Source organism: Chrysemys picta, chromosome 1 (genome assembly GCF_011386835.1).
Source record: "Chrysemys picta bellii isolate R12L10 chromosome 1, ASM1138683v2, whole genome shotgun sequence".
NCBI classification, from domain to species: Eukaryota; Metazoa; Chordata; order Testudines; family Emydidae; genus Chrysemys; species Chrysemys picta.
Window position 1 is genome coordinate 214,835,876 of NC_088791.1, and position 25,046 is coordinate 214,860,921.

The 25,046-nt window shown below is 40.1% G+C and overlaps 1 protein-coding gene across 12 annotated transcripts in view; it reads right to left on the minus strand.

Moving 5' to 3' along the window:
* The window catches only part of CNKSR2 (connector enhancer of kinase suppressor of Ras 2), a 366,844-nt gene that overhangs the window by 122,126 nt on the left and 219,672 nt on the right, over window positions 1-25,046 (minus strand). For all 12 annotated transcript variants that reach the window (XR_010596212.1, XM_024106894.3, XM_008170199.4 and 9 more), the window contains 4 exons: window positions 21,226-21,359; window positions 17,145-17,356; window positions 8,596-8,685; window positions 6,707-6,921 (listed from right to left, as the gene is read on the minus strand). Coding sequence is in view for 11 of the 12 variants with exons in the window: in XM_024106894.3 (XP_023962662.1) it covers window positions 6,707-6,921; window positions 8,596-8,685; window positions 17,145-17,356; window positions 21,226-21,359 (651 nt within the window). In the remaining variant the exon portion in view is untranslated. The remainder of the gene's footprint in view (window positions 1-6,706; window positions 6,922-8,595; window positions 8,686-17,144; window positions 17,357-21,225; window positions 21,360-25,046) is intronic.

A 25,046-nucleotide genomic window follows, 5' to 3' on the forward strand; every position in this document is an offset into this window, starting at 1 on the left:
GATGACTAGGATTAGAAGTGAGTTAGATTTCTCCTAAATATCATGGTCTTCTTTCCATAGCCACCCCTATCTGGTCTTTTGGGTCCCATAAAACCTGTTAGCTCAATGTTTGGTTTCACTTTTTATCAATTTTTATCTGCTGGGATCAGTGCTACCTGGGTGCGGATCACAGATGTTGCTGAGACCTCCATGGCCTCAGCTGGTTGCCTGGGGCTGAGACAGCAACGCTGGTGAGCAAACATAATCTCTGGAAACAAGGTGGGAATCAACTAAATAGGATGACTAGTCGCCTCATCTAGATGACGGACTAAGAGCAAGGGGCTCCCTCTAATCTATCCCTGGCACTGATTCTGTGGCCTTGGACAAAACACGTAACCGCTCTGCCTTTATTTCGCCATGTACAAAGTGGGGATATGAATGCTAGGCTTTTTCACAGGGGTGCTCATTGTGATGAGTATTTAATAAGTTGTACATAGTTGTACAACACTATAGAAAGGTGCTGAAAATCACCTAGATGTTCTCCCATCTTTTTTGGATTGCTATTCCTGGTTAAAAAGGAAGCCGTTTTTGTTTCTTTTTTGTTTTGGGGTCCCCCCCCCCCAGTTGCAAGTGTGCACAAACTGAATCAAATCTGCAGCAAGAGGCTAATGGTGGCCTCAGGCTCACGTCCTCCCATATTTAATATATAAATATCAATTAATTTTGGAGGTATCTCAAAGTATAAGTTAATTAATCCTCAACAAAAATCCCAAGAATTGCTCTGCTTGTCTCTCTTCTCTCTCCACCCACATTTTCTGGCTTCATAGGCCTCTATCAGTTATATCTCAACCACCAAATAAGTCCAGTCTTTTCAATGAAAAGTACACCACTCAAAAAAAGTATTGCTAGCTCAGTGTCAAAATGATTTAAAAGGGTGCTGAATATCTAGAGACCATGAGAAGTTGTAATGCTGTTTAGCCACCTTTACAAACAGCTAGGGTTACCATATTTTGTGCCTCCCAAAGGAGGACACTCCACGGGGCCCCGGCCCCGCCCCCAGCCCCGCCCCAGCCCCGCCCCCCAAAGTCTCCGCCCCCTCCCCTGCTTCCCGCGAACATTTGAATCGCGGGAAGCCTGGAGTGTGGGGGGAGGAGGCGCGGCCCAGGCTGTCCCCGGCCCTGGGGTGCCGGCCCTGGGCCCGGCCCCCGGCCCACCACCCCCGGCCCGCCCAGCACTGCGGTCCCCATCCTGTCCCCCGGCCCGTCCCCCGAGCCCCCGGCCCGGCCTGGCACCGCCGGCCCGGCCCCCGAGTCCCCGGCCCGGCCCACGAGCCCCCGGCCCAGCCCCGCCGGCGCCCCCGAGCCCCCGGCCCCGCCGGAGCCCCCGAGCCCCCGGCGGAGCCCCTGAGCCCCTGGCCCGGCCCCAGCGGAGCCCCCGAGCTCCCGGCCCGGCCCTGCCGGCCCTGCCCCGGAGCCCCCGGCCAGGCACCGCACCGTGGGCCCGGCCCCGGAGCCCCCGGCCCGGCCTGGCACCGCCGGCCCGGCCCCCGAGTCCCCGGCCCGGCCCCGACGGAGCCCCCGAGCCCCCGGCCCAGCCCCACCGGCCCGGCCCCGGAGCCCCCGGCCAGGCACCGCACCGCGGGCCCGGCCCCGGAGCCCCCGGCCAGGCACCGCACCGCGGGCCCGGCCCTGGAGCCCCCGGCCAGGCACCGCACCGCGGGCCCGGCCCCGGAGCCCCCGGCCCGTCCCGGCCCCCAAGCCCCCGGCCCGACCCCCGAGCACCTGCACCGCCGGCCGGCATGTCCGGCTTTTTGGGCTTTCCCCCCGGACGGGGATTTGGAGCCCCAAAAGCCGGACATGTCCGGGAAAATCCGGACGTATGGTAACCCTAAAACAGCAGATCAACAGGAATGGACTAATACACTGAAAGAACAACAGAGTATAAAATCATTTGGAAAAGGGGGAAAATGACATACAGGTAATATGGCCATTTGTTACATTATAGTATGGTAAGGGGAAATTTTAATATCCTGCCTTTCACGGGGAACCTGATTACTGGTGATGTCAACAATAACAATTTCTTACATTTGATTTGGGAACAATTTATGAATAATGCTGGTTTTACTTGCATAATGTTCTATTGTGTTAAGTCAGTTTCTTTTTCCTTCCAACAGTAGTGCTATTTCTAGAGGGATAGAAAGTATTATTTATTTACATTATACAACTTGCCTTGACCCCATGACACAATTTCTCTCTTAAATAGCTACTTTCTTTTCCTGTAACAAAAATAAAGCATAACATGGTGGGGAAATTCCTATGAAGTACACTACAGCAAACTTACAAAAATGTAACTGTGTGTGTCAGAGTCCCAAAGGTCCACGACAACTTTAAGTGCACCACTTTGTATCCACAGTAATACATCACTTTGAACCCCTGACTGTGCTTTGGATTATAGCAGCAGCTCAAAGAGTTTGCCTTGACTTAATAAAAATATGAACACTCTGGTTGATATTTCCTCAACAACGCGGAAGAAAAAGAAGAGGAAAAAAACCCCAACTTGGTCAAAAATCAATGTAGGTTTGCAACGTTTCCTGGAATGAAAAAACCCCAAAACTATGTAGTGACATGATGGATAATCTTAAAATTATTATTTCTCTCTTATCCACCTTCAATCTCCTTCGCAGACTAAAATATAAACTAGCTTGCTTTCACATTTTGTTAAAGGACGTGTGTATACTGATGTAACAGTTAAACACATTTAGTGGATATAATTAACAACTATTTAATTTTCAAAGCCATAACTCTTTAACATGTTTCCTGAGCAGACATTTGTAGCCATGGTAAGTCAATTACAAACCTTAAACTGTTTTAAAGATTTGGTAATGTCACTGTTCTGATAAAGAAAAATGAATAAAAAAACAACAACAAAATAATACAATTCACAGACTACCAAGTTTTTAAAGGCCTCAGGTTATTAACTCAGAACATATCATTAATTTTTAGTTTCTGTGTGATAACAAACCTCTTTTGAATTGAACTACATATTTCAGGAAATAATGGGTTGATGTATTTTTTATTTTAACACATAAATGGTAGTTATGTGCTTCTGAATTATAATGAACATTGCTAATTACAATTACCAGTTTTATTTACAAGACAGTAGTGTATAATTTATGTAGGCAATAATCCAATTTGTCAATGTATTTTTTTTTGTCATGCATTTTTTTCCCCCTGACAAGACATGTACAGAACCATCTAAAAGCAAGAAGATGGCCAGCTGGTTCCATGGCGCTGGCTGTATCTGTGAATAACCAGCAACATACAAAATGAACACAGCATATATTAAATGGATTAAATACTGGCTAACTAATAAGTCTCAAAATGTAATTGTAAATGAGGAATGACTGCATGGATTTCTAGGGATCCTATGATATGTGGCACTTATCAATGACCTATAAGTAAACATACAGTCATCATTGAGATAGTTTGCAGATGACACAAAAATTGGAGAGTGGTAAATAATGAGGATAGATTAGTGATACAGAGTGATTTGGATCACTTGGTAAGATAAGTGGAATAAAAAAATCTGTTTTGATCCATCCAAATATAAGGTCATATATCTAGGAATAAACAATGCAGGCCATACTTACAAGATGGGGGATTCTATCCTGGGAAGCAGATTTAGGAGTCATGGTGGGTAATCAGCTGAACATGCTTCCAGTGTGATGCGTGGCCAAAATGCAGTGGTTCTCAACCTGTGGCCCGTGGGCCGCTTGCAATCCAATCAGCACACCGCTGCAGCCCAAGTGACATCCTTAGGGCCATACAGGTAGCATGGGATGAAGCCCACAACTGTAAATAGGTTGAGAACCACTGGGCTACTGTAATCCTTGTACGCATAAATAGGGATTCTCAAGTAGGAGTAGGGAGTTATATTAGCTTTGTATTTGGCACAATCTGTTCAGTTTATCAGAGAGAAGGTTAAGGTGTGACTTGCTTGATAAGTACCTACTTGGGGAACAGAAATTTGATAATAGAAGGCTCTTCAATCTAGCAGACAACTGGATCCAATGCCTGGAAGTTGAAGCTAGAAATAAGGCACAGATAATATTTAGACTAGAAATAAGGCACAACATTTTAAGTGGAGGTAATTAACCTTCAGAACAATTTATCAAGAGTTGTGGTGGATTCTCCATCACCGGAAATTTCTAAATCAAGACTGGATCTTTGAACTGGAGCATATTTTAGACAATCAAAATTATTGGACTTGAATTCATAATTCAAGAAAGTCCAATTGCATGTGTTATGAGGAGGTCAGACTAGATGATCACAATGGTCCATTTTTGCTCTTAAAAATCTATGAATCAAGTACATCTGTACCTCGATATAATGCTGTCCTCGGAGCCAAAAAAATCTTAACGCATTATAGGTGAAACCGCATTATATCGAACTTGCTTTGATCCACTGGAATGCGCAGCCCCGTCCTCCCCCGGAGCGCGGCTATTCTGCGTTATATCCGAATTCGTGTTATATCGGGTCGCGTTATATCGGGGTAGAGATGTACTCTGTAGATAACTGATGGTTCACAGATCACCATTTGAGGACATATGGGTCTATTATTTATCATGCAATATTTTAAAAAATATTTGTCCTTAAAATGTACATGTGCACACATATGTGTTTACTACATCCCAGTCCTGTCTCTTCTCTTTCTGAGAGACATGTACAATCTCCCTGAAGGTTAATGGCACTACACAGGTAACCTTACTGTCAATTATACATAAGCAATAAAGACTCTAGATTCACTTTCAGATTCTGGTGGAGTTTGTGGTGCTACTAGTTAGAAAAAAAAACATTTTTGGAAACTAAGCAAATTGGGAAGTCACTGATGGACAACAATCATGTAACAAAATAGCATTTTTCAGAAGAGAACCACACCTAAAATATGTATATAAAGAAAGGAGAGCATGAAATGGAGAAAAGTGGTGAATGCAGAAAAAAAATGAGCATTATATGAACATAAGAAGAGGTGCTGAAAATTCATTACACTTCTAAAGACAGAAAAATTCCAACCTCGAATTTCCTAATTTTCAATACGTTTGATTTTAAGGTTTCTTGGCTTGATTTAGATTTCTGCTAGCACTGGCTGCAGACATGAGGAAGAGGATAAAATTTATAAACAATTTATGTACAAAGAAGAGCGCTATAAAGCAATCTGACTTCACAACCCGCTAGATGAATCATTTGTTTCTACTTTCACTGATTACTCAGAGATGACAGTTTATGGACTTAATTTGTATTGCCCTAAAGGTGACACTGCAAGATGTTAGCACTACAAAAGGCAAAACACCAACTGCATGTGGATTATCATACAAGGAAAGCACATTCACTGCTCCTACGGCTCCTGTTAATTAAAGTGATCCATGAGTAGCTCTACTGTACCACGTTTATAAGACCTTTCTTGAAAATGATCAAACTTGTATACACAGGAGCATCAAAGGAAGTATTAAAATTAATGGGCCAGATGATCAGATGATGTAAATCAATGTTGCACCACTGACTTCAATTAAACTATATCAACTGACAACCTCTGAGGATCTGGCCCAGTGTATTATAAGAGGAGAACAGAGCACCTGTTTCCTACTAGTCTCAGTGGAGCTCCATCTGCTGTGAACACACACCATCACAGCAGAAATTGGGATCAAGCCATAACAACAGATCCCATGCATACTGACATTCTAGATTATGGCTCTTTTCCTGATCTATGACAATAACAGCAATTAGTTTGATAACCCTGCTGCAGAACTTATTTGCTTCTCTCTTGGAGGAATACAGTAAGCCTAAGCAGCTTATTTTTGCGATGCTCCTTCCACCTGGAGAACACAGCTATTTAACTCAAAAATAAAAAAAGTTAGGAAAACAAATGTATTCACCCTTTAAATGTACTCAAATGAATTATTATCAGTAATATATTTCAAACGAATGTACCGAACAATAAGAAAACCCTATAGTATGAGATTAATTGCTGATCAAGTTTCACTTTTCGGGGAGGTATATTATATTCCCCTATTCTGTATCAAGGCCTAAACATTTAATATTTAGTAGTTATTCCATGTGGAAAAATGACAGCAGGTCCAAAACATCTTGCTGTTTTCTAACTAATACTTCATTTTTGGACATACCTAAAAGATCTACCTGACATGCCACATCAAATTCAACACTCTTCTCTTTCAGAGTCACTGAGGGCTATATGCTAAAAGCAGCTACTGACTTTAGGATTCTTCTTAATCAAAAGTAGAAAAAAACCCCTCAGTTTTCCCCACTATTGTATTGATCCTTTCCAGGTCATATCAATCATACATATAGTAATATGCCTAATGATATCTGACATATGAAATCACAGTGAAATATATACTTGAATGGTAATAGTTATTTGATCAGATGATTTCCCTATGCTGAGGCTGGCAAGAAAAAGATGGCAAACTCCATTTCAAACATAATCCCCTTTAGGATCATGAGTTGAGTTTAAACACAGTTGTAGATATATCCATTCCCCAGTTTGTAAGATTAAAATCAGAGTTCCAAAAGATGGGAGGGAAGAGGGCACAGTTATACTCAGAACAGTAACAACTGAAATAGGATCAAACAGAAAAGGGTGCAATAAGCAATATTAAAAAGTGACAAGCCGGTCTCTCATCATCATCATGCATTTTGTTATTTTTACTCACATGGTAGTAGGTGGTGTCTGGCCCAGGTGTGCCAATGACTTCTTGTCTTAATGAATCCATTTGTAAACTAGGCAGCAAGGAGTAATGACTTGGACTATTATTCTTGTCTCCTTTCTTTTTGGATTTTTTCCCTGTATCCTTTTTGCTATTCCTTTGAAACATGTAGTCATCTTGAGCTATTTTCTCATTGCTCATATAGCGAAGTAATGAATTTTCTGTTGAAAAAAAAGTAATAAAAGACTGAATTGCAAATCATTTAATAAATGCCACTTCTTCTTCCTAAATATACTGCACTTGCCTGTTGCTAAGGTTTATCTTCATTTTTGAAGTCTTTAGCTCTGCCTCATAAAACAAAATGTATTCAAACAATTATTTGTATGTTGTGAATATGCTAACATAGCAATAGTTATTTTGGGATGGACAAGGTTCAAGATTCATGTCAAAGAAATTAGAAAAAAAAATCACTTGCCCTCACGTCTTCCCCCAAATACACAGTTATTACTTTACTATGACATCTGCAGTCTTATTCTTAGAAACTAGATCATAAATGAATAAGGTGGTATATATTTTGCATTGACTATTTCACTTTACCTTGTTCTCCCTCCTGGTTTTTATCCATCTGTTGAGTCTCATTTTATATTTGGACAGCAAGCTTCTTAGGATAGGGACAGCTTTTCAATTGTGTGTGCACCAAGAACAAGAAGCTTCTGATCCTTGAATACTAAACACCACCACAATACAAATAATTCCTTTTTGTAGTGGTAAGGCAAACTATGCCAGTGGTCTTTTGCTGCGTACAGTAAGCTATATTCTTTCTTTTTATTAGTGTATCATTGTAGTTTAAGAGGTAGCAATACTACAACCTCAGAACTTCAAATTACAAGGTGTGAACATAAAACAATGATGGGGTAAGAACAGTTTGTTAAAACATTGGTCTTTCCCTAGAGCGTATGCTTTTTTGGGACCATGTCTTCACATATTGGTATAGTGCTTAGCACAATGCAGTCTCTGGGTATTACACCTCTAACCTGATATAACATTGTCCTCGGGAGCCAAAACATCTTACCGCGTAATAGGTGAAACCGCGTTATATCGAACTTGCTTTGATCTGCCGGAGCGCGCAGCCCCGCCCCCCCAGAGTGATGCTTTACAGCGTTATATCCGAATTCATGTTATATCAGATTGCATTATATTGGGGTAGAGGTGTACTGCGATGAAAACATTCAACAATGGGCATGTTTTAATTTTGTTTTGCCTTGGGCTCAATATATGGGCAACTGGGTGAAATTCTATGGCCTGTTATACAGACAGTCGTACTAGATAATCTAGTCATACTAGATTATCCCTTCTGGACTTAAAGTCTATGAATATATTGGATGGATGCACAGTGGAATTCTGCAGCTGAACCTCTCATCTGGAGAACATCTCATCTCTGACCTGTTTCTAGCTGAGCCCTCCTAGCTCCCCCTGGGATGTTTTCCAGCCAAAAATAACAATCCCTCAAGCTAAGGGGATTTAAAATATCCACATTAATTGTGTGTCATAACAGTAAAACAAATCATTTTATGAAATTTTGGGACCAATTTCAAAAAGAGTCAGATGGCACCATGTTCAAATAATGCAATGTCAATATAATGAAACATAGCCAAATTGAATTGGTACCTCTCTGCTGTGCAACTTCCTCAGGCCCTATGCAGGGAACATGGGGATGAGCAAAAATCAAGTATACATAATGAAAAATGGGAACACTCCAAGATTATGTTATCAGAAATCCACATTTTAAGAGAGGGACCAAATGAGGACTTGACTTAAGGAAAGCTTGTTACAGTTTAAGTGATGCTAAGAAAAACATACAGCACTGCACAATATTAGTGTCCCAGGTTACTTACCTCTCCGACTATCTCTTTTTATCTTATTGGGATCTTCATAATCCCCTACCCAGTTATATTCCACTGGCATAGAGATAGGTCTTAGTTTGCCTAAAACAGAGGAAAAAATGGTATCATGCCAAATTCTTACAATGTCTTGTATAACTCAAAATATTTTAAATGAAGTGTTAATACGTACGTTAATTCTACAAGGCTAATTATTTATGGGAAAAGAGACAGTATATCTTCTGGACAAGAGGTTAAAACACAAATTCATTCAGTCCATTATTGTTAATGGTCTAAGTGGAAGTTAAGTATTCCATGGAACTTTTCAAAAATTTTAGGAAATAATCCCAGTGACATAGAAAAAAATCCCTCTCAGTAACATCAGACTTAAAACTCAAGGTTTAGAACGAGCTTCTTTCAAGCACATAAAAGCTTCCAAGTCATTTCCACTTAGCATCTGTTAATTACTGTGTAATGCAATTTGAGATATAGAGAGAATTGTTTTATGCCCTATGTGAAATGAGCTTTTGGTCTCAGACTAATGGATATCAGGGCTGTGTCCATATCACAAAAAACAGGACCACAAATGGCAACTTTGTGTCTGTCTTAGTAGATACATCAATGACTGAATGGGCACGAAACAACGATTTCAAACCTCAAATGTAGCCCCTCTGGATGAAGCATTTCACCCACCCAAAACACAGCATATTAAGTCTGGAAAATTCACTCACATTTTAGACAATAACAGAAAAGAGAGACATCAAATTATTATACTTAAAGTTTTAATTTGAGAGCCATGGGGGTATTTTTAAAAATGCTGCGAATTGTCATTGCTTTTAAGAAAGTTCCAAAAGTACCGACATTGGTCAATGGAAAGGAGTTTTGCACCACCTGATTACTAGCTATTTAAGGAGATCTGAAATATTCAACAAGTTAAATAATGTACTGATACAAGGCAGCAATACAACCTCATAGCATACACTGCAATATCTGGCCGTCCAAACCCAAAATATTTTAAACCTTTTTACAAACAGAATGAATTCTTACTTTTTGCTTACCAATCCATTAGTCACAATGCATAACAGTATGAATATAACTTTAGTCTCAAAACACAGCAAAATTCAAATGAAAATAACCTGGAAAGTTTTATTAATTGACATTACTAGAAAGATTTCTGTAAATAAATATATAGGAAGACAAGATATACAGTTTGTCAGGGCTGAATCCCCACTCTGTCACTTTGAGTACAGAAGGTGGGGGCCCTCAAGGATTTTAAAAATTAATACTTGCCGCTCCAGGCTTGTATTAAACTCCCAAGGTTACAGCTTTTCTCTGACCTTAGCTTGGTAAACGCTGCCACCACCCAGATGCAAAAAAACCCCTTGGACCCAAGAAGGAGCACTTGGGAATTCCTCCCTGTGGGGTACCCTCAAGCCCTTTGACCCCCCTCCGGGGAAGAGCTCAGAAAGAAAACAAAGGAAATCAGCTGTTGCTACCAGCTAATCAAACAGCATATGCACAAACCTCTTAGGACACCAAAAATCCAATCCTGTTCTTAAAAAAGGTAAATTTTATTAAAAACAAAAAGGAAGAAAATACATCTGGAACTTAGGCTTGTGCTAGATTTTAGAAGAGCAATTCCAAAAATTAAGCACCCAAAATAGCTTTCTTGGGGGTTACCTTAAAGGTTACATGCAAACTAAAGCATCTGGGGTTAGCACAGAGGAGTCCACAAGCCTTAAAAAATAAACAAAAAATAAACCTAATTGCGTCTTCCTAAACATTCCTAATTTACTTACATATTTTGAGTTGTTAAAAGTAGTTCTAGATATGAGCTGATGGTTTTCATATCTGGTTCAAACTTTACACAGCATTCCTGCTGCCCATCTCTTCAGCCCAGAGAGAACAACAGACAAAGGGAAAGTTTATTTCCCAATTTTAAAAAGTTCTAACCTTCCCATTGGCTCTTTTGGTCAGGTGGCCACTTTTTTTTTCTTTACCTGGGGGACATTTTAACCCTTTACAGGTAAAGCAAGTAGAGAACAGCTACCAAGAGGGATTTTACAGCTAACTGGCTGGCTGGGTGTCCATCAAAGGGAGCTAGCTACTCCTCCCTCGCCCCCACTTCTATCTATCACACAGTTATACCGAAAACAAATATTCAAGCATGTCTGTCAACCCATTCAAGTATGTAATGTATGGGATTATTAAAATCATGCTATGTGTTTTGTACACTAAGGGGGTCATTTATAATCCTCAAAAAATAAGACAGTATAGACGAATAGCTTTAAAAAAAAAAGTTCGGTATTGTCAATGGGCACAAATCAGGAATGTATCTCTATTCAGGAAATCATTTAAATACTGTACCTGCTTAACTTTAAGCATGTGCTTAAGTCCCACTGAAGTTACTGCTTCACTGAAACACATGCTTAAGTGCTTTCCTGAATAGGGATAGTGTTGAACCGATGCCTATATTAGCCTCCTATATTTATACAATTAAGAATTTTCATGGTTACTTCTCTGGAAATATGAGCATTCTCTTCTGTGCTGCACTGTACTGAAGTCAAACCATACTATACAAAAAATACTACATCTACCACAACAAGACTTTTTGTAAAGCTGTAATAAAAAACAGGTAGGTCTGATCATTACCAAGGACCACATTCATAACAAATGTTTTCTCTATGTGCTGATTTCTAAAGCTCCATATTTATTCATATATGAACTATCCATTGGATTGCCTAAATGATCTCCTTCCCATGATGGCAAATTTCATTCATTTACCTACTCTGCCAATCTCCTCTTCAACTCACATGGATCCTCTAAAGAACATTCTCAGGGAAACTTCTAATTTGGGATGTAAGCTGATGCTCTCAGAGGTCAATTAGCAATAACTGTATGGTAGCTACCAGTCAGTAATAGAGAACTAGTCAGAAATCTATCCTTTAAAATTGTCAAAAACTAGGGTTACCATTCGTCCGGATTCCCCCGGACATGTCCGGCTTTTTTCAGTTAAAAATAGCGTCCGGGGGGAATTTGTCAATGTCCGGACTTCCCCCGCCCCCCATGCAGAGCGTGCGGGGCTTACAGGGCAGCCGGCCGGATGGTGCCACTCGCACGGGCTCCGGCAGCCAGAGCCCTTCCTTCACTTCTCCCCTCCTCCCCCCTGCAACTAGAGACCAGTCCCCTCCCCTCCCTCCCTCCCCCCGCCCTGCATTCACAGATCGCCAGCAGTCGCCTCGGCCTCCTGCAGTCTGGAGCTCCGACCCTGCTCCCCTCCCCCGCTGCCGAGCGCGCTGCTCTGCAGCACAGTAAGGGGGCCGGGGGTCAGAGAAGCGGCAGGGAGGTTCTGTGGGGGGGGGTAGTCAAGAGACAGGGAGCAGGGGGAGGGTTGGATGGGTCAGGAGTTCAGGGGGGGGCTGTCTGGGGGTTGGGGGTGTAAGGTTTTGGGCAGTCAGAGTACAGGTGGGGGGGTCTCAGGAGGGGGCAGTTAGGCGACAAGGCACAGGGAGGCTTAGGTAGGGGGTGGGGTTCTGGAGGGCAGTTAGGAGCAGGGGTCCCAGGAGGGGGCAGTCAGGGGACAAGGAGCAGGGGAGGGTGGGAGTTCTGGGGGGGAGCTGTCAGGGGGCAGGAGTGGGGAGAGGGATCGGAGCAGTCAGGGGACAGGGAGCAGAGGGGTTTAGATGGGTCGGGAGTTTTGGGGGGGGGCTGTCAGGGGGTGGGGAGTGGTTGGATGGGGCATGGGAGTCCCAGGGGTCTGTCTGGGAGTGGGGGTGTGGATAAGGGTTGGGGCAGTCAGGGCACAGGTAGGGGGTAGAGTCCTAGGGGGCCAGTTAGGATGTGGGGAAGGTCTCAGGAGGGGGCAGTCAGGGGACAAGGAGCAGGGAGGCTTAGGTAGGGGGTGGAGTCCTGGGGGGGCAGTTAGGGACAGGGGTCCCAGGAGGGGGCAGTCAGGGGACAAGGCGTGGGGGGAAGGGTTGGGGGTTCTGAGGGGGCAGGAAGTGGGAGGGAGTGGAAGGGGCAGGGGCGGGGCTAGGGCAGGACAGGGGCGGGGCTAGGGCGGGGCTCCTCCCGTCCTCTTTTTTGATTGTTGAAATATGGTAACCCTACAAAAACCCAATTCCCTCATTTCTGAAAAATAACTAAGTCTTTTTGATCTCAACTGAAGGAGCAGGCCCAAAGGCATTTAAAAATGATTTTATCATATTATTGATTATGAGCTTGTGCTGAAACCAATTAATGCTCTGGACTCTCCAACTCCATTTGGCATGCACTGGTAATTCACCACAAAACAAACTGTTTTGGTTTTACACATTTCATATGCCACATATAAACCCTGTGTTAATAAATTACGTGTGGAAAGCTTTGGGGGCATTTTAGTGACTGGAACTTGGATACTCTTAAAAAATAAGTACATTTTAACTAATAAACACAGAAAGGGATTGAATAGTACGGTGTACACAAGAGAAACAAATTAAATTACAATCAACTAACAAAGATGAAAGGCTCTATAGAAGGATTAAATAACCCCGCCGTTTCCCAGTGCTAACTATGATCCACATATTTATAGCTCAGTCCTCACAGTGGCAACTTGGAAAAGTATCATGTAGCATAATAATTGATCCCCGGGCAGATCTTTAAGCATCCCAGTGTTTCTATGCACCTGAACTCTGGCCATCTTTACTCTAGGTCGGTGGCATTCAAATCCTAATGCAGCTCAGGATGTGACTGCACTCTACAATTATAATAAATGAAACATCCAATTTTAATAGGTGTAGCTAAGTTGATGTAATGCCCTGAGCATTTTAGAGAGCCATGTGAGCTGTAACAGAAAATGTGCACACAGTTCAAAATTAGAGGGATGATGAGAATTTTACAGGAGGATTTATACGCTGTGACATTTTGAACCAAGAAGAGGTATTGCACCAGCCTCACAAAAGTGATACCCAGTAGCAAGACACTGTAGTACACACCCATTAATTATGCTGCATAGGTATATATAGCAGTTTAAGCATCTGACTTAGAAGAGGGCACAGTCTAACAATGTAGCTCAGTTAAAGGCAACACAACTACCTTTCTGAGCTAATACAATGTTCAATAGAGAAGTGAAGTGAAAAGTTATTACCCCAGTTTCTTTTATTGATGTACAGATTTTGGGCTTTTTTCACAAGAGTATAATCACATAATGATTACAAAATGAACTATAATTCTCCAGCTAAGACAACACCTTAATAAAACAATGAGTGCTACTTTCCCCTCCACCCAAGTTAGAAACACCATAAGAAAATATGCATATGCCTAATTTTATCTACAATAATATGGAGTTGTCCCACTCCAACAACAGTCTAATTCTAAGTAAGAACAATGAGACAAAGAATAGACTCTATAGTCTGCTCCTTTGGGCCAGTGTAGGCTAGCTACAATATATTCAGTCTTTGAGAGAAAATAATGTTCATGTGGCTCAGACCAGCATACTAGAGAATTCGATAATCAACACCGATTACTGATTTGAGATACATGGAAAACTCACCTATAGTCTTTCTAGAGGCTATTTTAAATGGAGAATGTATTTGAACTACATTTTATTTTGACACTGATCTCAATATTAACTAGTTTTAGGGCTGGTGGAGGGGAAATAGGTGAGAAGAAGCTTTAATCATTTAGGCCTGAATCCTGCAAATGCCCTGTGAACTATTCTTATGCTTAAAGTTAAATACATGCATAAGTGTTTGGAGGGTTTGGGCCCTTAAAATACAGTGACAATTCTTTTCAGTAGAAAAAAAATTAAGCATCAACATGTACATGGAAATATCGTTTTTTCAGCATTTGAGGGGACAAACCCTCAAAAATAAGTAGAATTTACGAAGAGCAAAAATCTGATGCACACAAATATATCTCAATGATAGCATTTCTCTGTATGATCAGCTTAGTTTAGAAAAGTATTCTCTGAAACCACTGCACTCATGGAACAGTTCTTATATATCTGCGATCATATTGGAAATTTTTCTTTTTAAATAAAGTGAGTGAAAGGTGCTACCGAGGAATTCCAAAGTACTGTATTGTCACACGTTTTATTTTACTATAGAGGAAATTATTATTCTCAAAACACTAAAGGCCATGCTCATCCATCCCCATGAAAGAACAGAAGGAAATAAAATCAGAGGCAATAATGATAGGGATAGCGGAACATAACAGAGTAAATGCCACTCCCTGAGTTCACAGCATCATTCAAATATCTGCACCTTATGTCCAATGTTGGGTGGTTAAACATATTCAACGCAATGGTCACAACCAATATATACTTTTAAAAAAATGTTAATGCTGCAACATGTGTGTTACTCTGGTAGACTGGAGACACACGAACATTCATATGGTATTTTTGCTAAACAGTTTAGTTTTATAGGTCCTTATGCTTCATGCTGCCATCATTCCCTTTGGCTGCTATAACTAAATGATGTTGGTTCCCTCAGTTACAATAGCAGCAAGCAGGTGGGAATTATTACTGCTTTGAAAAACGAATTCTGTGGGATCCTAGACTACCCCACCCTGCAATTTTTATTTTATATAGAGAGAACAATCACTTGCTTCTACTTGTTTTGACTCTTTCCTTAATAAAAATAAATAAAGTGAGGGCTGGGATAAAACTGACAATAACTGTCTTTAAGGATGCTCCAGGGCTCGTCTCCGCCACTCTTCTCTTTTTAAAAGGCACACTCTGCAAGCAGGTGCATCTTTGTGAAAATGCATCCTTTAATATTCTGTATGTGTATTACACAGAGTCCTGAGAATATTTTATTCAGCTTGAGTTCAGTTTGTACCTTCTCTCTCAAAGGATTTCAAAAGCTTGGCTGCAATCAAGGACTGAGTATCGTGTACTGAATCTGTGCACTGTGATAAATTAATTCTACTTTGTCTTTTCCTAAAAAGGAAGGTGGTGTCAAGATTACCATAGTTATTCCAACATGCATTTTACATTGAACTTAATTAAAATAGAACAGCAAATGCATTGAACAGTATTCAATAACTAATTTTAGCTCAGCTAAAATTACAGCAGTCAAAATATCTTGTTAAGGGCAGACTGATTCTCTATACAACAGTTATGCTCAATACATTCTGATTATTTTTTGGAGACAGACAAAATTCAGTTGAATTCCTTTTTTGGCAAGGTAAAGGTATGAGAGTGGTAGCATAGTATGTGAGGGAGTGGGTACAAACTAATTTGTCTCTGAAATGGCTCAATTTGCTTCATCACTACATTGTAGTGGTGAGAACCCCACTGGTATAAGCCTTGTCTGAATTTGGGCAGTGAGGAAAATTCCACAAATAGATGCCTCAGTTGGACCTAAAACAGAAAGTATATGGTCCTATATGATACCGGTGGACTCCCTCCTAACTTCTTTCCACACCATGGTAACGTCTCAATTTTCAGCAGGAACAGAAACAAAGTTCTTCTGTTCCAAAGCTGTGAAAATGTACTACTTCAGCTAATGCAGAAGCTCCAATAGTGTGATAGCTCTATGGATTATAGCTGAGGTTTTCAAAGGAGCCTAAGGGTGTTAGGTGCTCAGCTCCCATTGGTATTCCTTTGGAAGTCCCATCCTATATCTTCTTTGGGCCAGTCACTAGAGGGAGACATGAACAGGTCTCAAATTCGATCCAGCAGAGCACAATACTGTTGTGTATATTTATGTATGTGTACACACACACACACACACACACACACACACTCTTGCACACTCCACATTACTAGATGAACTGTTGTTGTAACCATATTAGTCCCAGCTTCACATCAAGACCTGAAGATGAGCTCTGTGGAGCTTGAAAGCTTGTTTCTTTCACCAACAGAAGTTGGTACAATAAAAGATGTCACCTCACCAACCTTACAGTGTAGAGGAGCATTGAGTAACTTGCATACTGGGACAATATATTAACCTCAAGCCAAGAGTGATCTATTATAATTAAAAAGTTGTTACAATCCACATAGTTTAAGGTAAGCAAGAATTCACATAATGTTACAAAATGCAGGCAATCAGTCATACTTCATTTTTGGAAATAGAGGAAAACCACAGGACAGTTCTTACTAATATAGCCATTTTTAGGGCCTATGCAACATATGTCATTATGCAGGGAACCACTTGCATCCTGTATCCTTGTTGTAAATAAATTGGTTACTGGCTGCTTTTCTTACATAATGGTAATTCAAAGTTATCTCCTGCATACCCTGGGAGAAGTTGTAAACTGGGTTAAGAATAGTGATCCAATAATTTGGACGGTGAAGCTGGTAATATTATTAAGTACAACTTTCTGGACAGAAAAATTGTTTGACAATCATCATAAAGAATAAGGGATTGGACTAATCTTCCATTTTTTATGCCTTAAGTCATTCAGTAGGGTTTTTTGATACACAATATCAAAAGCTTTTAGCCTGAGATCTTCCCATAATAAGATTCATAGAAAATCAGATTGATACTCACATTTTCTATTTCAAAAGGATACATAAACCAACAAATCTACTAAAACTAAACAAGGGGATTTGGATTATCCTTATTAGAACAATGCCATACCATACGTTGGAGTGCTCTCTCTTCTCCCAGAGCCGCCTGTTCTTCCTTTCTCATATTCATAGCAGTATAAGACTGCATCTTCTTCAACCACATTAAAGCGCTTGCGATATTCCTGGTCAAGAAACGAATTTGGAGATTCGGAACCCTTATGAACTGGCTTGCCCACTATATGTCTGCCAATATCATCACATGGAAGATTTCCCTTTTCATCCCTGTAGTAAACAAGAGAGATTTTGAATGAATTGAGATAGGACATTTTTTTGTCTTGAACATTGTTTTAAGAGTGTGGGTGCATATAAATATTTATATGATCAAGAAATAGATAATATTGATCTTTGGGGGTTGCACTACTATGCAAGCTGTTCCATATATCTCTGGCAATTCACTTCAATTGCATCCTGAATTTACTCCTTCCTAGTCTTAAATCGCCTGAATTCTGGATATGTTGCAAAGCTCATCTATCATTCTTGGTCTTTTGAGAAGGGAGGTGGACAATGATGGCTTATATGTTCTGCAAGGTAAACTACTATTTGGATTTTTTTTAAATTAGCATTTTCTGTTTTCAGATAAGGAGATGATGCTTGCTTTTTTCTTTTATAATTGATTTTTAATGTATCAAAGGCTCCTGGAGTCATGAATAGATGACTTTATGTTTTAAATGAAAATTTATTAAATATACAGAATCCAAGAGAAGTGTGCCACTTAATGGGACACCAACAGCATCTGCATGCCTCAGATTGTCCTTCAAAGTTACTCTTCAAAAAACTGACCAGACCAGATCCTGTTTAGCTTTTGAGACGTGATAGTATATTAATGTAGCGATAGCCACCGAGAACTCCATGAACAACTTAGCTTGAGTGATGAAAAGATTGTTTCTGGAGTTGATAATCCTGCATTCTATCCTTACATATGATGAAGTCCTGGGTGACCACAGGATGAGTTAAAATGACATCTAAAGTCCTAGGCCCATCTAAGACAGCTAAGCCCCAACCTTTACTGAAGCTGTAGTCACAATCAGCAGATACAATAGTCAAAAGAATAGCAAACTTCACACATTCAGTCATTGGGGAATTAATGTAGTCTCTTTAGCTCCAAAACCAAAGACCTCTATTATAAAGAAGAATAGTTTCAGTTAGTTGTGGTGGTAGAGTTTATAGCCTCTTTGCAGGCACTGTAAAGAGTCTGGGATCACAAAAGGAATCACCTTAAGCTCAAATTTTTGGAGCTGAAGTTCCTCATTTCTAACTCCCATGCCTCACATGTGCAGTTCAGCTAGAGACTCTGGTGGCCGTTTGCTGCCATCATTTGTTACATACTGACACCCAACTGCTGAATATGAATCTGAGATGTTCATGCCAAAATTTTGCTTCACTGCATTTGGTGTGGGAGAAATATATAGAAGTATTGGCTAACTGTGCCTATGAAAATAGAATGGATGGGTAACTCTGTTCAAATAGAATATATGAATTCTAAATGACTGTCCCACAAAGAAGGTAAGCTCCAATCTTGTTCCAACTAAACATTCTCTAGTTTCACTGATAACTCTTGTCTCTGCTGTTTGTGGATATAGTCAGACCCCCCAGGTGGTATGGCTAGAGAGATATAGAATATACATTGAGGCAGTGAATCCCTATTATTTTCCAGTAGCAAAAGAATTATTGCTTTTGTTGTAGTCAACCAAAAACACACACAATAACAGCAACCCAGGAGAACGGCACCAAGCTATTTGATAGTACACAAAATAAAAATGAAGAGATGCATAAATACATATAATTATAGACAAAAGACTGCTGAAATGCCAGAACACATCTTTCAATCAAGTCATATTATGCAATATATTATGTGATGGGTTTGTGAAGTGAACTACCGTTCAATAGGATTAAACTGACAAAAAGATTACAGAAATGCACAGCTTAATCATGCAATAAGCTTAGTTTTTTAGGTGCATTGAACTGATAAGTAATTGATATAGTATTTCATTAGTGTCGGTCCACACACCAACCCTACCATAATTTATTTTTTTTATGTCTAGAATAAATCATATAAAGGATGCATTTTCAAACATCACAACTTATGTGATAGATGGGTTAATCAGCTGTTGAAGTAGGATTGCACATTAAAAATGTTGTGCAAAACCAATTCATTTTCTCATTTAATAAAATTAATATAGTAAAAGAAACATAGCTAGATGTGCAATAAGCAGTTTATAGGCATTACTTCTCTGAGCCAGAAACATATTTGAACTTTACTTTCAAAGATAAAAGGTCTATAGTCTATAACTATAAGGTTTACATCTAAAGAGAAACCTGAAGAACTCTGACTGCTTTAAGTGCTTTTCTTTTAGCCTAAAGTGTTTAGAATTAAATCTTTGAAGCCTGAAGATAATTTTTCTGAGGGTACAATGCTCTTTCAGTAGCACCTGCATAGAGATATGGTGACATCCAGTTACAAGATGAATTAACGACATGTTTATTCCCTATGGGCATTTCAAATAAATTAGAAGAAAAAATCCTTAATGAGAAACTACCTATACTGTCTGTCATTTTTTAAAGACACAAATTGGAATAATTGTTTAAGCAGGGGCTAGCTATGCTGCATACTACATAAAGTGGTAGCACATAGCATTTTTTCTAAACGTGAATGATAGACTAGATAAGACAATGGAGTGACCAGGAGTGAATTACAAGTTTCAATTCAGGGCTTCACAGAAGAATTGTGACATCATCAAAACCATGAACAAGAAATTCAGTATTCTGACTCAGAAGGTTTTCAGTATCTCTGGAGAATAAAGGATTTCTCATAAATGCACAATTCTCTTCCCCTGCCAGTTTAAGTTGCCATTCACGTCACCCTGGGATAACCCATAAGAAAGCCTTGTCAACATCAGGCAATACATCTTATCAACTGGCTGGAAGGGTCACCGTTGAGTGACTCTAATCACCCCTAAGGAAATATGCACATTGTTCTCCCAACATAGCCCAGTTAATGTAACAAAAGACTGCCAGGAAAAAAAAAAGGCTTTTAAATCACTATTTGGTTATATAATGTTCTATACACACATTTAAGAAAAATCTGTTCCTCTGAATTATGTTCTCTTGCTATTCTCACTGTGTATTTTAAGGCATCTGTATTGCTTACAATGCATATTTTACAAATGTATTTATATGCTATAATATCCATACGGGATTACTGGAGAGGAACAACAGGGTATACTGCGGTAGCATACTGAATTGGATGAGTGGTAATAGGACAATGTGATAAACCGAAGGATGAACCTGCTGCTGCTCTTCTGACTCCTAACTGGAGGCTGAAAGCTCAGTCAGAAGGAAAACGTTCTGTGACACAGAGGAGGACAGCTGGAGACTTGAAGGGACAGTGATGAAGGTGGCTGTTTCAGCTCAGAGTGGCATATATATTTATGGAACAATTGGATAGCTACAGAATATAGAATGAAAGTCATACCTCAAATATTGTCCTAGCAATTTGCTCCAATGATGTTATACAAAACATATCTAAAAAAGGAATTACCATGGCTGTAGAAAAGTAGCAATTCATTGCAGTAAGAGCCTTTCCCTTTAGCTCAAGCTATAGAAATTCACATTTTTAGCTATAGAGTGCCCCAGTTCAATCCCTATCACTGGCTAAGATGGCAGACATCACAGACACAAAGTATTCTTTCTAGTTTTGCTTCAGGGTTCAAGACAATCTTTCACTAATAGGGATTAGGGTGACACCATCATGGGGCAGATTAGCCCAAATCTACCTACTCTGAGGGTCATGTACCTTTTTCTGCAATAAATGGTGTGGGCCACTGCAGGAGGCACAATGCTGGACCAAACGGATCATGGGTCTGATCCAGTGTAGTCACTCTTATATTTCTAACAACTAGTTGAACTCCAGGGGAAAATATCAGAGGCCTCATCCTCCAATCCATATACATGAATACGTACTTTCAACAAGTGTAATCATTTTTCTTATCTTTAACTACTGTCTTAAATTTGTTTGAATGCTCAGTCTTTTACAAGTGCCATTCTTTGTCCATAAATTGTAGGAACCTGCAACATCATCATTAGCTTTTTACCTGGGAATATAAGGCTCTGCCGGAGGAGGGGGTATGTAGAGATCTTGGAGTGCTGAACTGTCTCTTTTAGTGGGTGTGCTGATAGTGCTGGATGGTGTAGCAACGCTGCTTGTAGGACTTCTAGGAATAAGCGGCTGGTTAAAATAAAAAGAGAAAAAAAAACACATGGGTATCTATTATATCTAGCATATTCTTATTTTCAAATGAAAATAATTAAAATTAAAGACAAACTGATAAAATAAAACCTAAAAATAAATACTTTTGATATTACATGGTTGTTTTAAACTATCTGAAAAACTATTCATATTACAGAGAAGGGATATTCACAAACTGTAAAAGGGACATGAGTTATGCCTGTGAAGCAGACTCCTCTTCACATCCTTTCTCCTTCCCTCTTGCTTAGTACAAGCTACTCTATTGCCAGTGCCCATAAAAATAGTCATGTAGGGACACCACTCGAAGCTTCACTAATGTAAGTTACCCAGAAGCTAGTGACTTGTTTAAACTCTAGTGTTTACAATAGAGGTTGTATAGGTATGTATTTAAAAAGATGTCGTCATTTAAATTCAAAAATACCAGTGCTATTATGTAAGAAATATCTGTGGAGGTTTCAGTTTTTCTACGGCTTTGGATACTGTAGCTCCGACTTCATATCATAGCAGAAATATTACGATACAGAGCAAATGGGAGTCTATTATTCTACACTCTTCAGGACACATTTCCACCAAATAACACTTCACATGTTTTTGAGCATTTTCTACCCTACCCAGGCCTTAGTCAGGCAGTGAACACCTCCCTTGCAGACTATGCCTGATTCTAGCTACCATTCCAGCCCGAACTTGGTGTTCTCTCTCTCAATAGCTCTGATTAACAGCCCCATCAGTTCTCACATCTCGTTCTCTGAGTGTTAGAGAGAGAAGTGCAATGAAGGAAATAAGAGGCATGCCAGTTTGCTCAGCCTCACAATATTTCTGCTGACTAGTGTTAAGTTTGAGCGTTTATGCTAACTACACTCAGAAAAGAAAGCAAATGCTGAGTAATTCTAATATTAAAAATGTGTTGGTTTTTATTTTGTTTTGATTTTAAAGTGCTCGCTCTCCTTCCATTTGTTAAAAATAAATGCCTTGAAGAATAAATCTTACAGGCTTGGAAGTACACAGTGGTCACGACAGCTATAGATTCCTCACGCACATCAGTGCTTTAGGACACAACTTTTTCATGTACTTAGAACAGAAAAGCTATGAGCTCAGGCTAAAAGGACAGTATGCATAGAAGACACTTTTGCAAGCTCTGTAAAGAATAAATTGTGACAGGTCAATGGAGCACTTCTGTAGAGAGTAATCAGCTCTCCTTCCCCACATATTAATCATGACACCTCTGCAGTATACCTAGACTACAGCAAACCCTGAGGGTTTAACAACAGACCTCCTTCCAAATTTTGGCCTTCTGTAAGACAGCAATGAGCTGCTGTCTTTTTGCTAAACCAATTAGACTTTTCAATCTTTCACAATAGTAACTGGATACATCAAAAATTGTCTGCATATTACTGTAGTATTTCCTTTTTGCATCTTTAAATAGTGTTAGATTCATGTGTGCCTTTTAGGATATCTGAAACATCCTACAAACATGAAAGGAAATCCTGTGCCACAGGATATCTTCAAAATGTTACTTGGGAGTGGTATTGTGTTAGACTTCATTCTGGAATTTTTGTTGGTCCAATGTTAATCTTGCAATGTGTTTTTGGAATATTAACTTTATGATCTCTTTTAAATCCTGTCCTGCTAACTCTTACTGACCTATAACCTTTAAACAATGACAAATTGAAGTGTTTGCTAATTTTTTTTGCTAGTTAGTTATTCTAAAACTACTAGAATAAATGTGAGTCCCTCACAGTTTGATTCTGTTAAAAAAAAAAAAAAGAAGCAAACTACAGCCTCTGTTTGGGAGGTTGGGCAGGTAGAGAAAGACATACAGAGGAAGGAACAGATAAAAGACCATATGAGTATTAAAAACAAGCATGAGCCTGAAATCCATTTTAGGAATTCTAAAAACAAAAAAAACCCTCTTGACCTAAGACAACAGAAATCTCATCACTGAAGATTTCAACCATGAAAGCTAACTCTGAATCCCTGAACCATCTACTAAAGCAAAGTATTTTATTTCCTTTCTAATGGATGCTCAGTATGGGAAGTGCCTTTTCAGGCTTACTGAGTGTGAGGGGAGTGAACTTTCCTTCAGGCGACTGCCAGTTGGGACCCCAGTGGCCTTGATTCACCAGGCTGCAGGTGCAGGGAACTGGCAAAGAGTTTCCCTGTGTGTTGGCCTAAATGACCCTCCAGGCCTCATATCTTTGTGAGACAGACCCAGCTTCTGATAAAGGTTTTTAGTTTCAATCTGGCAGTTCTGCAAGGATCACTTCATAGCAGGTGGTACATGAGTCCAAGATTTGGTGAAGGCAATCCAGGTTATTAGTTGGTTTGCTGTTCAGAATAGTTCTGATAATGGGCTCTGGATATTTGATGGGTTCATGAGTCTTTAAGAATGAGAGATTTCAGTCTCTCCACTGTTCAGGTGAGCCAGTGGAAACTCTGATCTTGCCTTGGAAGATGTTATGTTCTGTCCATCAGAGAAGAGAGTGTGTGCATGTGCACACATCCTGCTGGCCGGGGTTGGGGGTCTGAAGATAACTTGAGGGAAATCCTTGGTTTCCATGTTGGGCAGCTGAACTTGGGCTATGGTATCAGAGTTGTTTTTTGAGTGAATTCTCCAGGGATCTGAGTGACTCTAGTGTCTTGCTGGACAGTAGCTTAGCTAGCTCTCCCAAGATGACCTGGTTTTTTTTAGAAGGTCAAGAACTGTAAGCAGAGTCTACAACATCAAGCACAATGCTCGGGAGTACTGTTCCAAAATAGATCTGGAAGTGTCCTACCCTTGCCACCATTGGGTCAGGCTGTAAAATTCACCTGTTCAGCTTAGTCCATAAAAGCAGAGCAGAAGAAAAACCTGGCAGTGTGCATAGAAGTAGAAGCCCACTTTTAAACCAAGGAATGGAAAAGTGAAACAACTTGTCCCTGCCAGATGTTTGTCACTGTTTTCAACAGATATGACAACAATGACAACAAGAATTAAAGACTTTAGGTCCTTATGGTTGTGAAGATAACCTTCCAAATGAGAAGTAAAAGCAGCTGATAATGGGATGAATACCAGAGCCTAAAAACAGCTTGGAATAATAGCTGTTAGGTATGAGCTGCTCTCACATTGCAGCTCAGTGGGGTGTTAAACTTGACGCCTAATTCTGACAATTGTCAGAATGTTCAGTGTTTAAATGTCAGAATTGTGGATGGTGATCCAAGCATGCAACAAAGGAGGAGGACTAAATGAGTGGCATAACATATTAGCGGCACAAGTGAATACAGCTTTGATTGTAGGCAGAGTCTTGCAGAGTACAACTACTTTCATCCACTCACTCTCCCCCCACTACATTTAACCACCAGAGGATCTCAAAGCATTTTACAAAGTTAATAAATTAAGCTTCACAACATCCTTGAAATGAAGGTAAGGAAAATCTGCAATGACATACATTGATTCCTGCAGAATCTAGAAGAAAGCAAAATCTTTTTCACTGCTTCCTTTTCTGTGTATCAGAAGTGATCTTGTCACTAAGATCCTTATAATAAAGGATACATTACAACAAGCTGAGGCATCTACTCAAAACATTTCATGCACACACATACACACGCTAGTGCCAGACACAACCAATGATGAAATACACTATACTCCCTCCAAATATTTCATTTTCGGTTATGTCTGGAACTGGCATT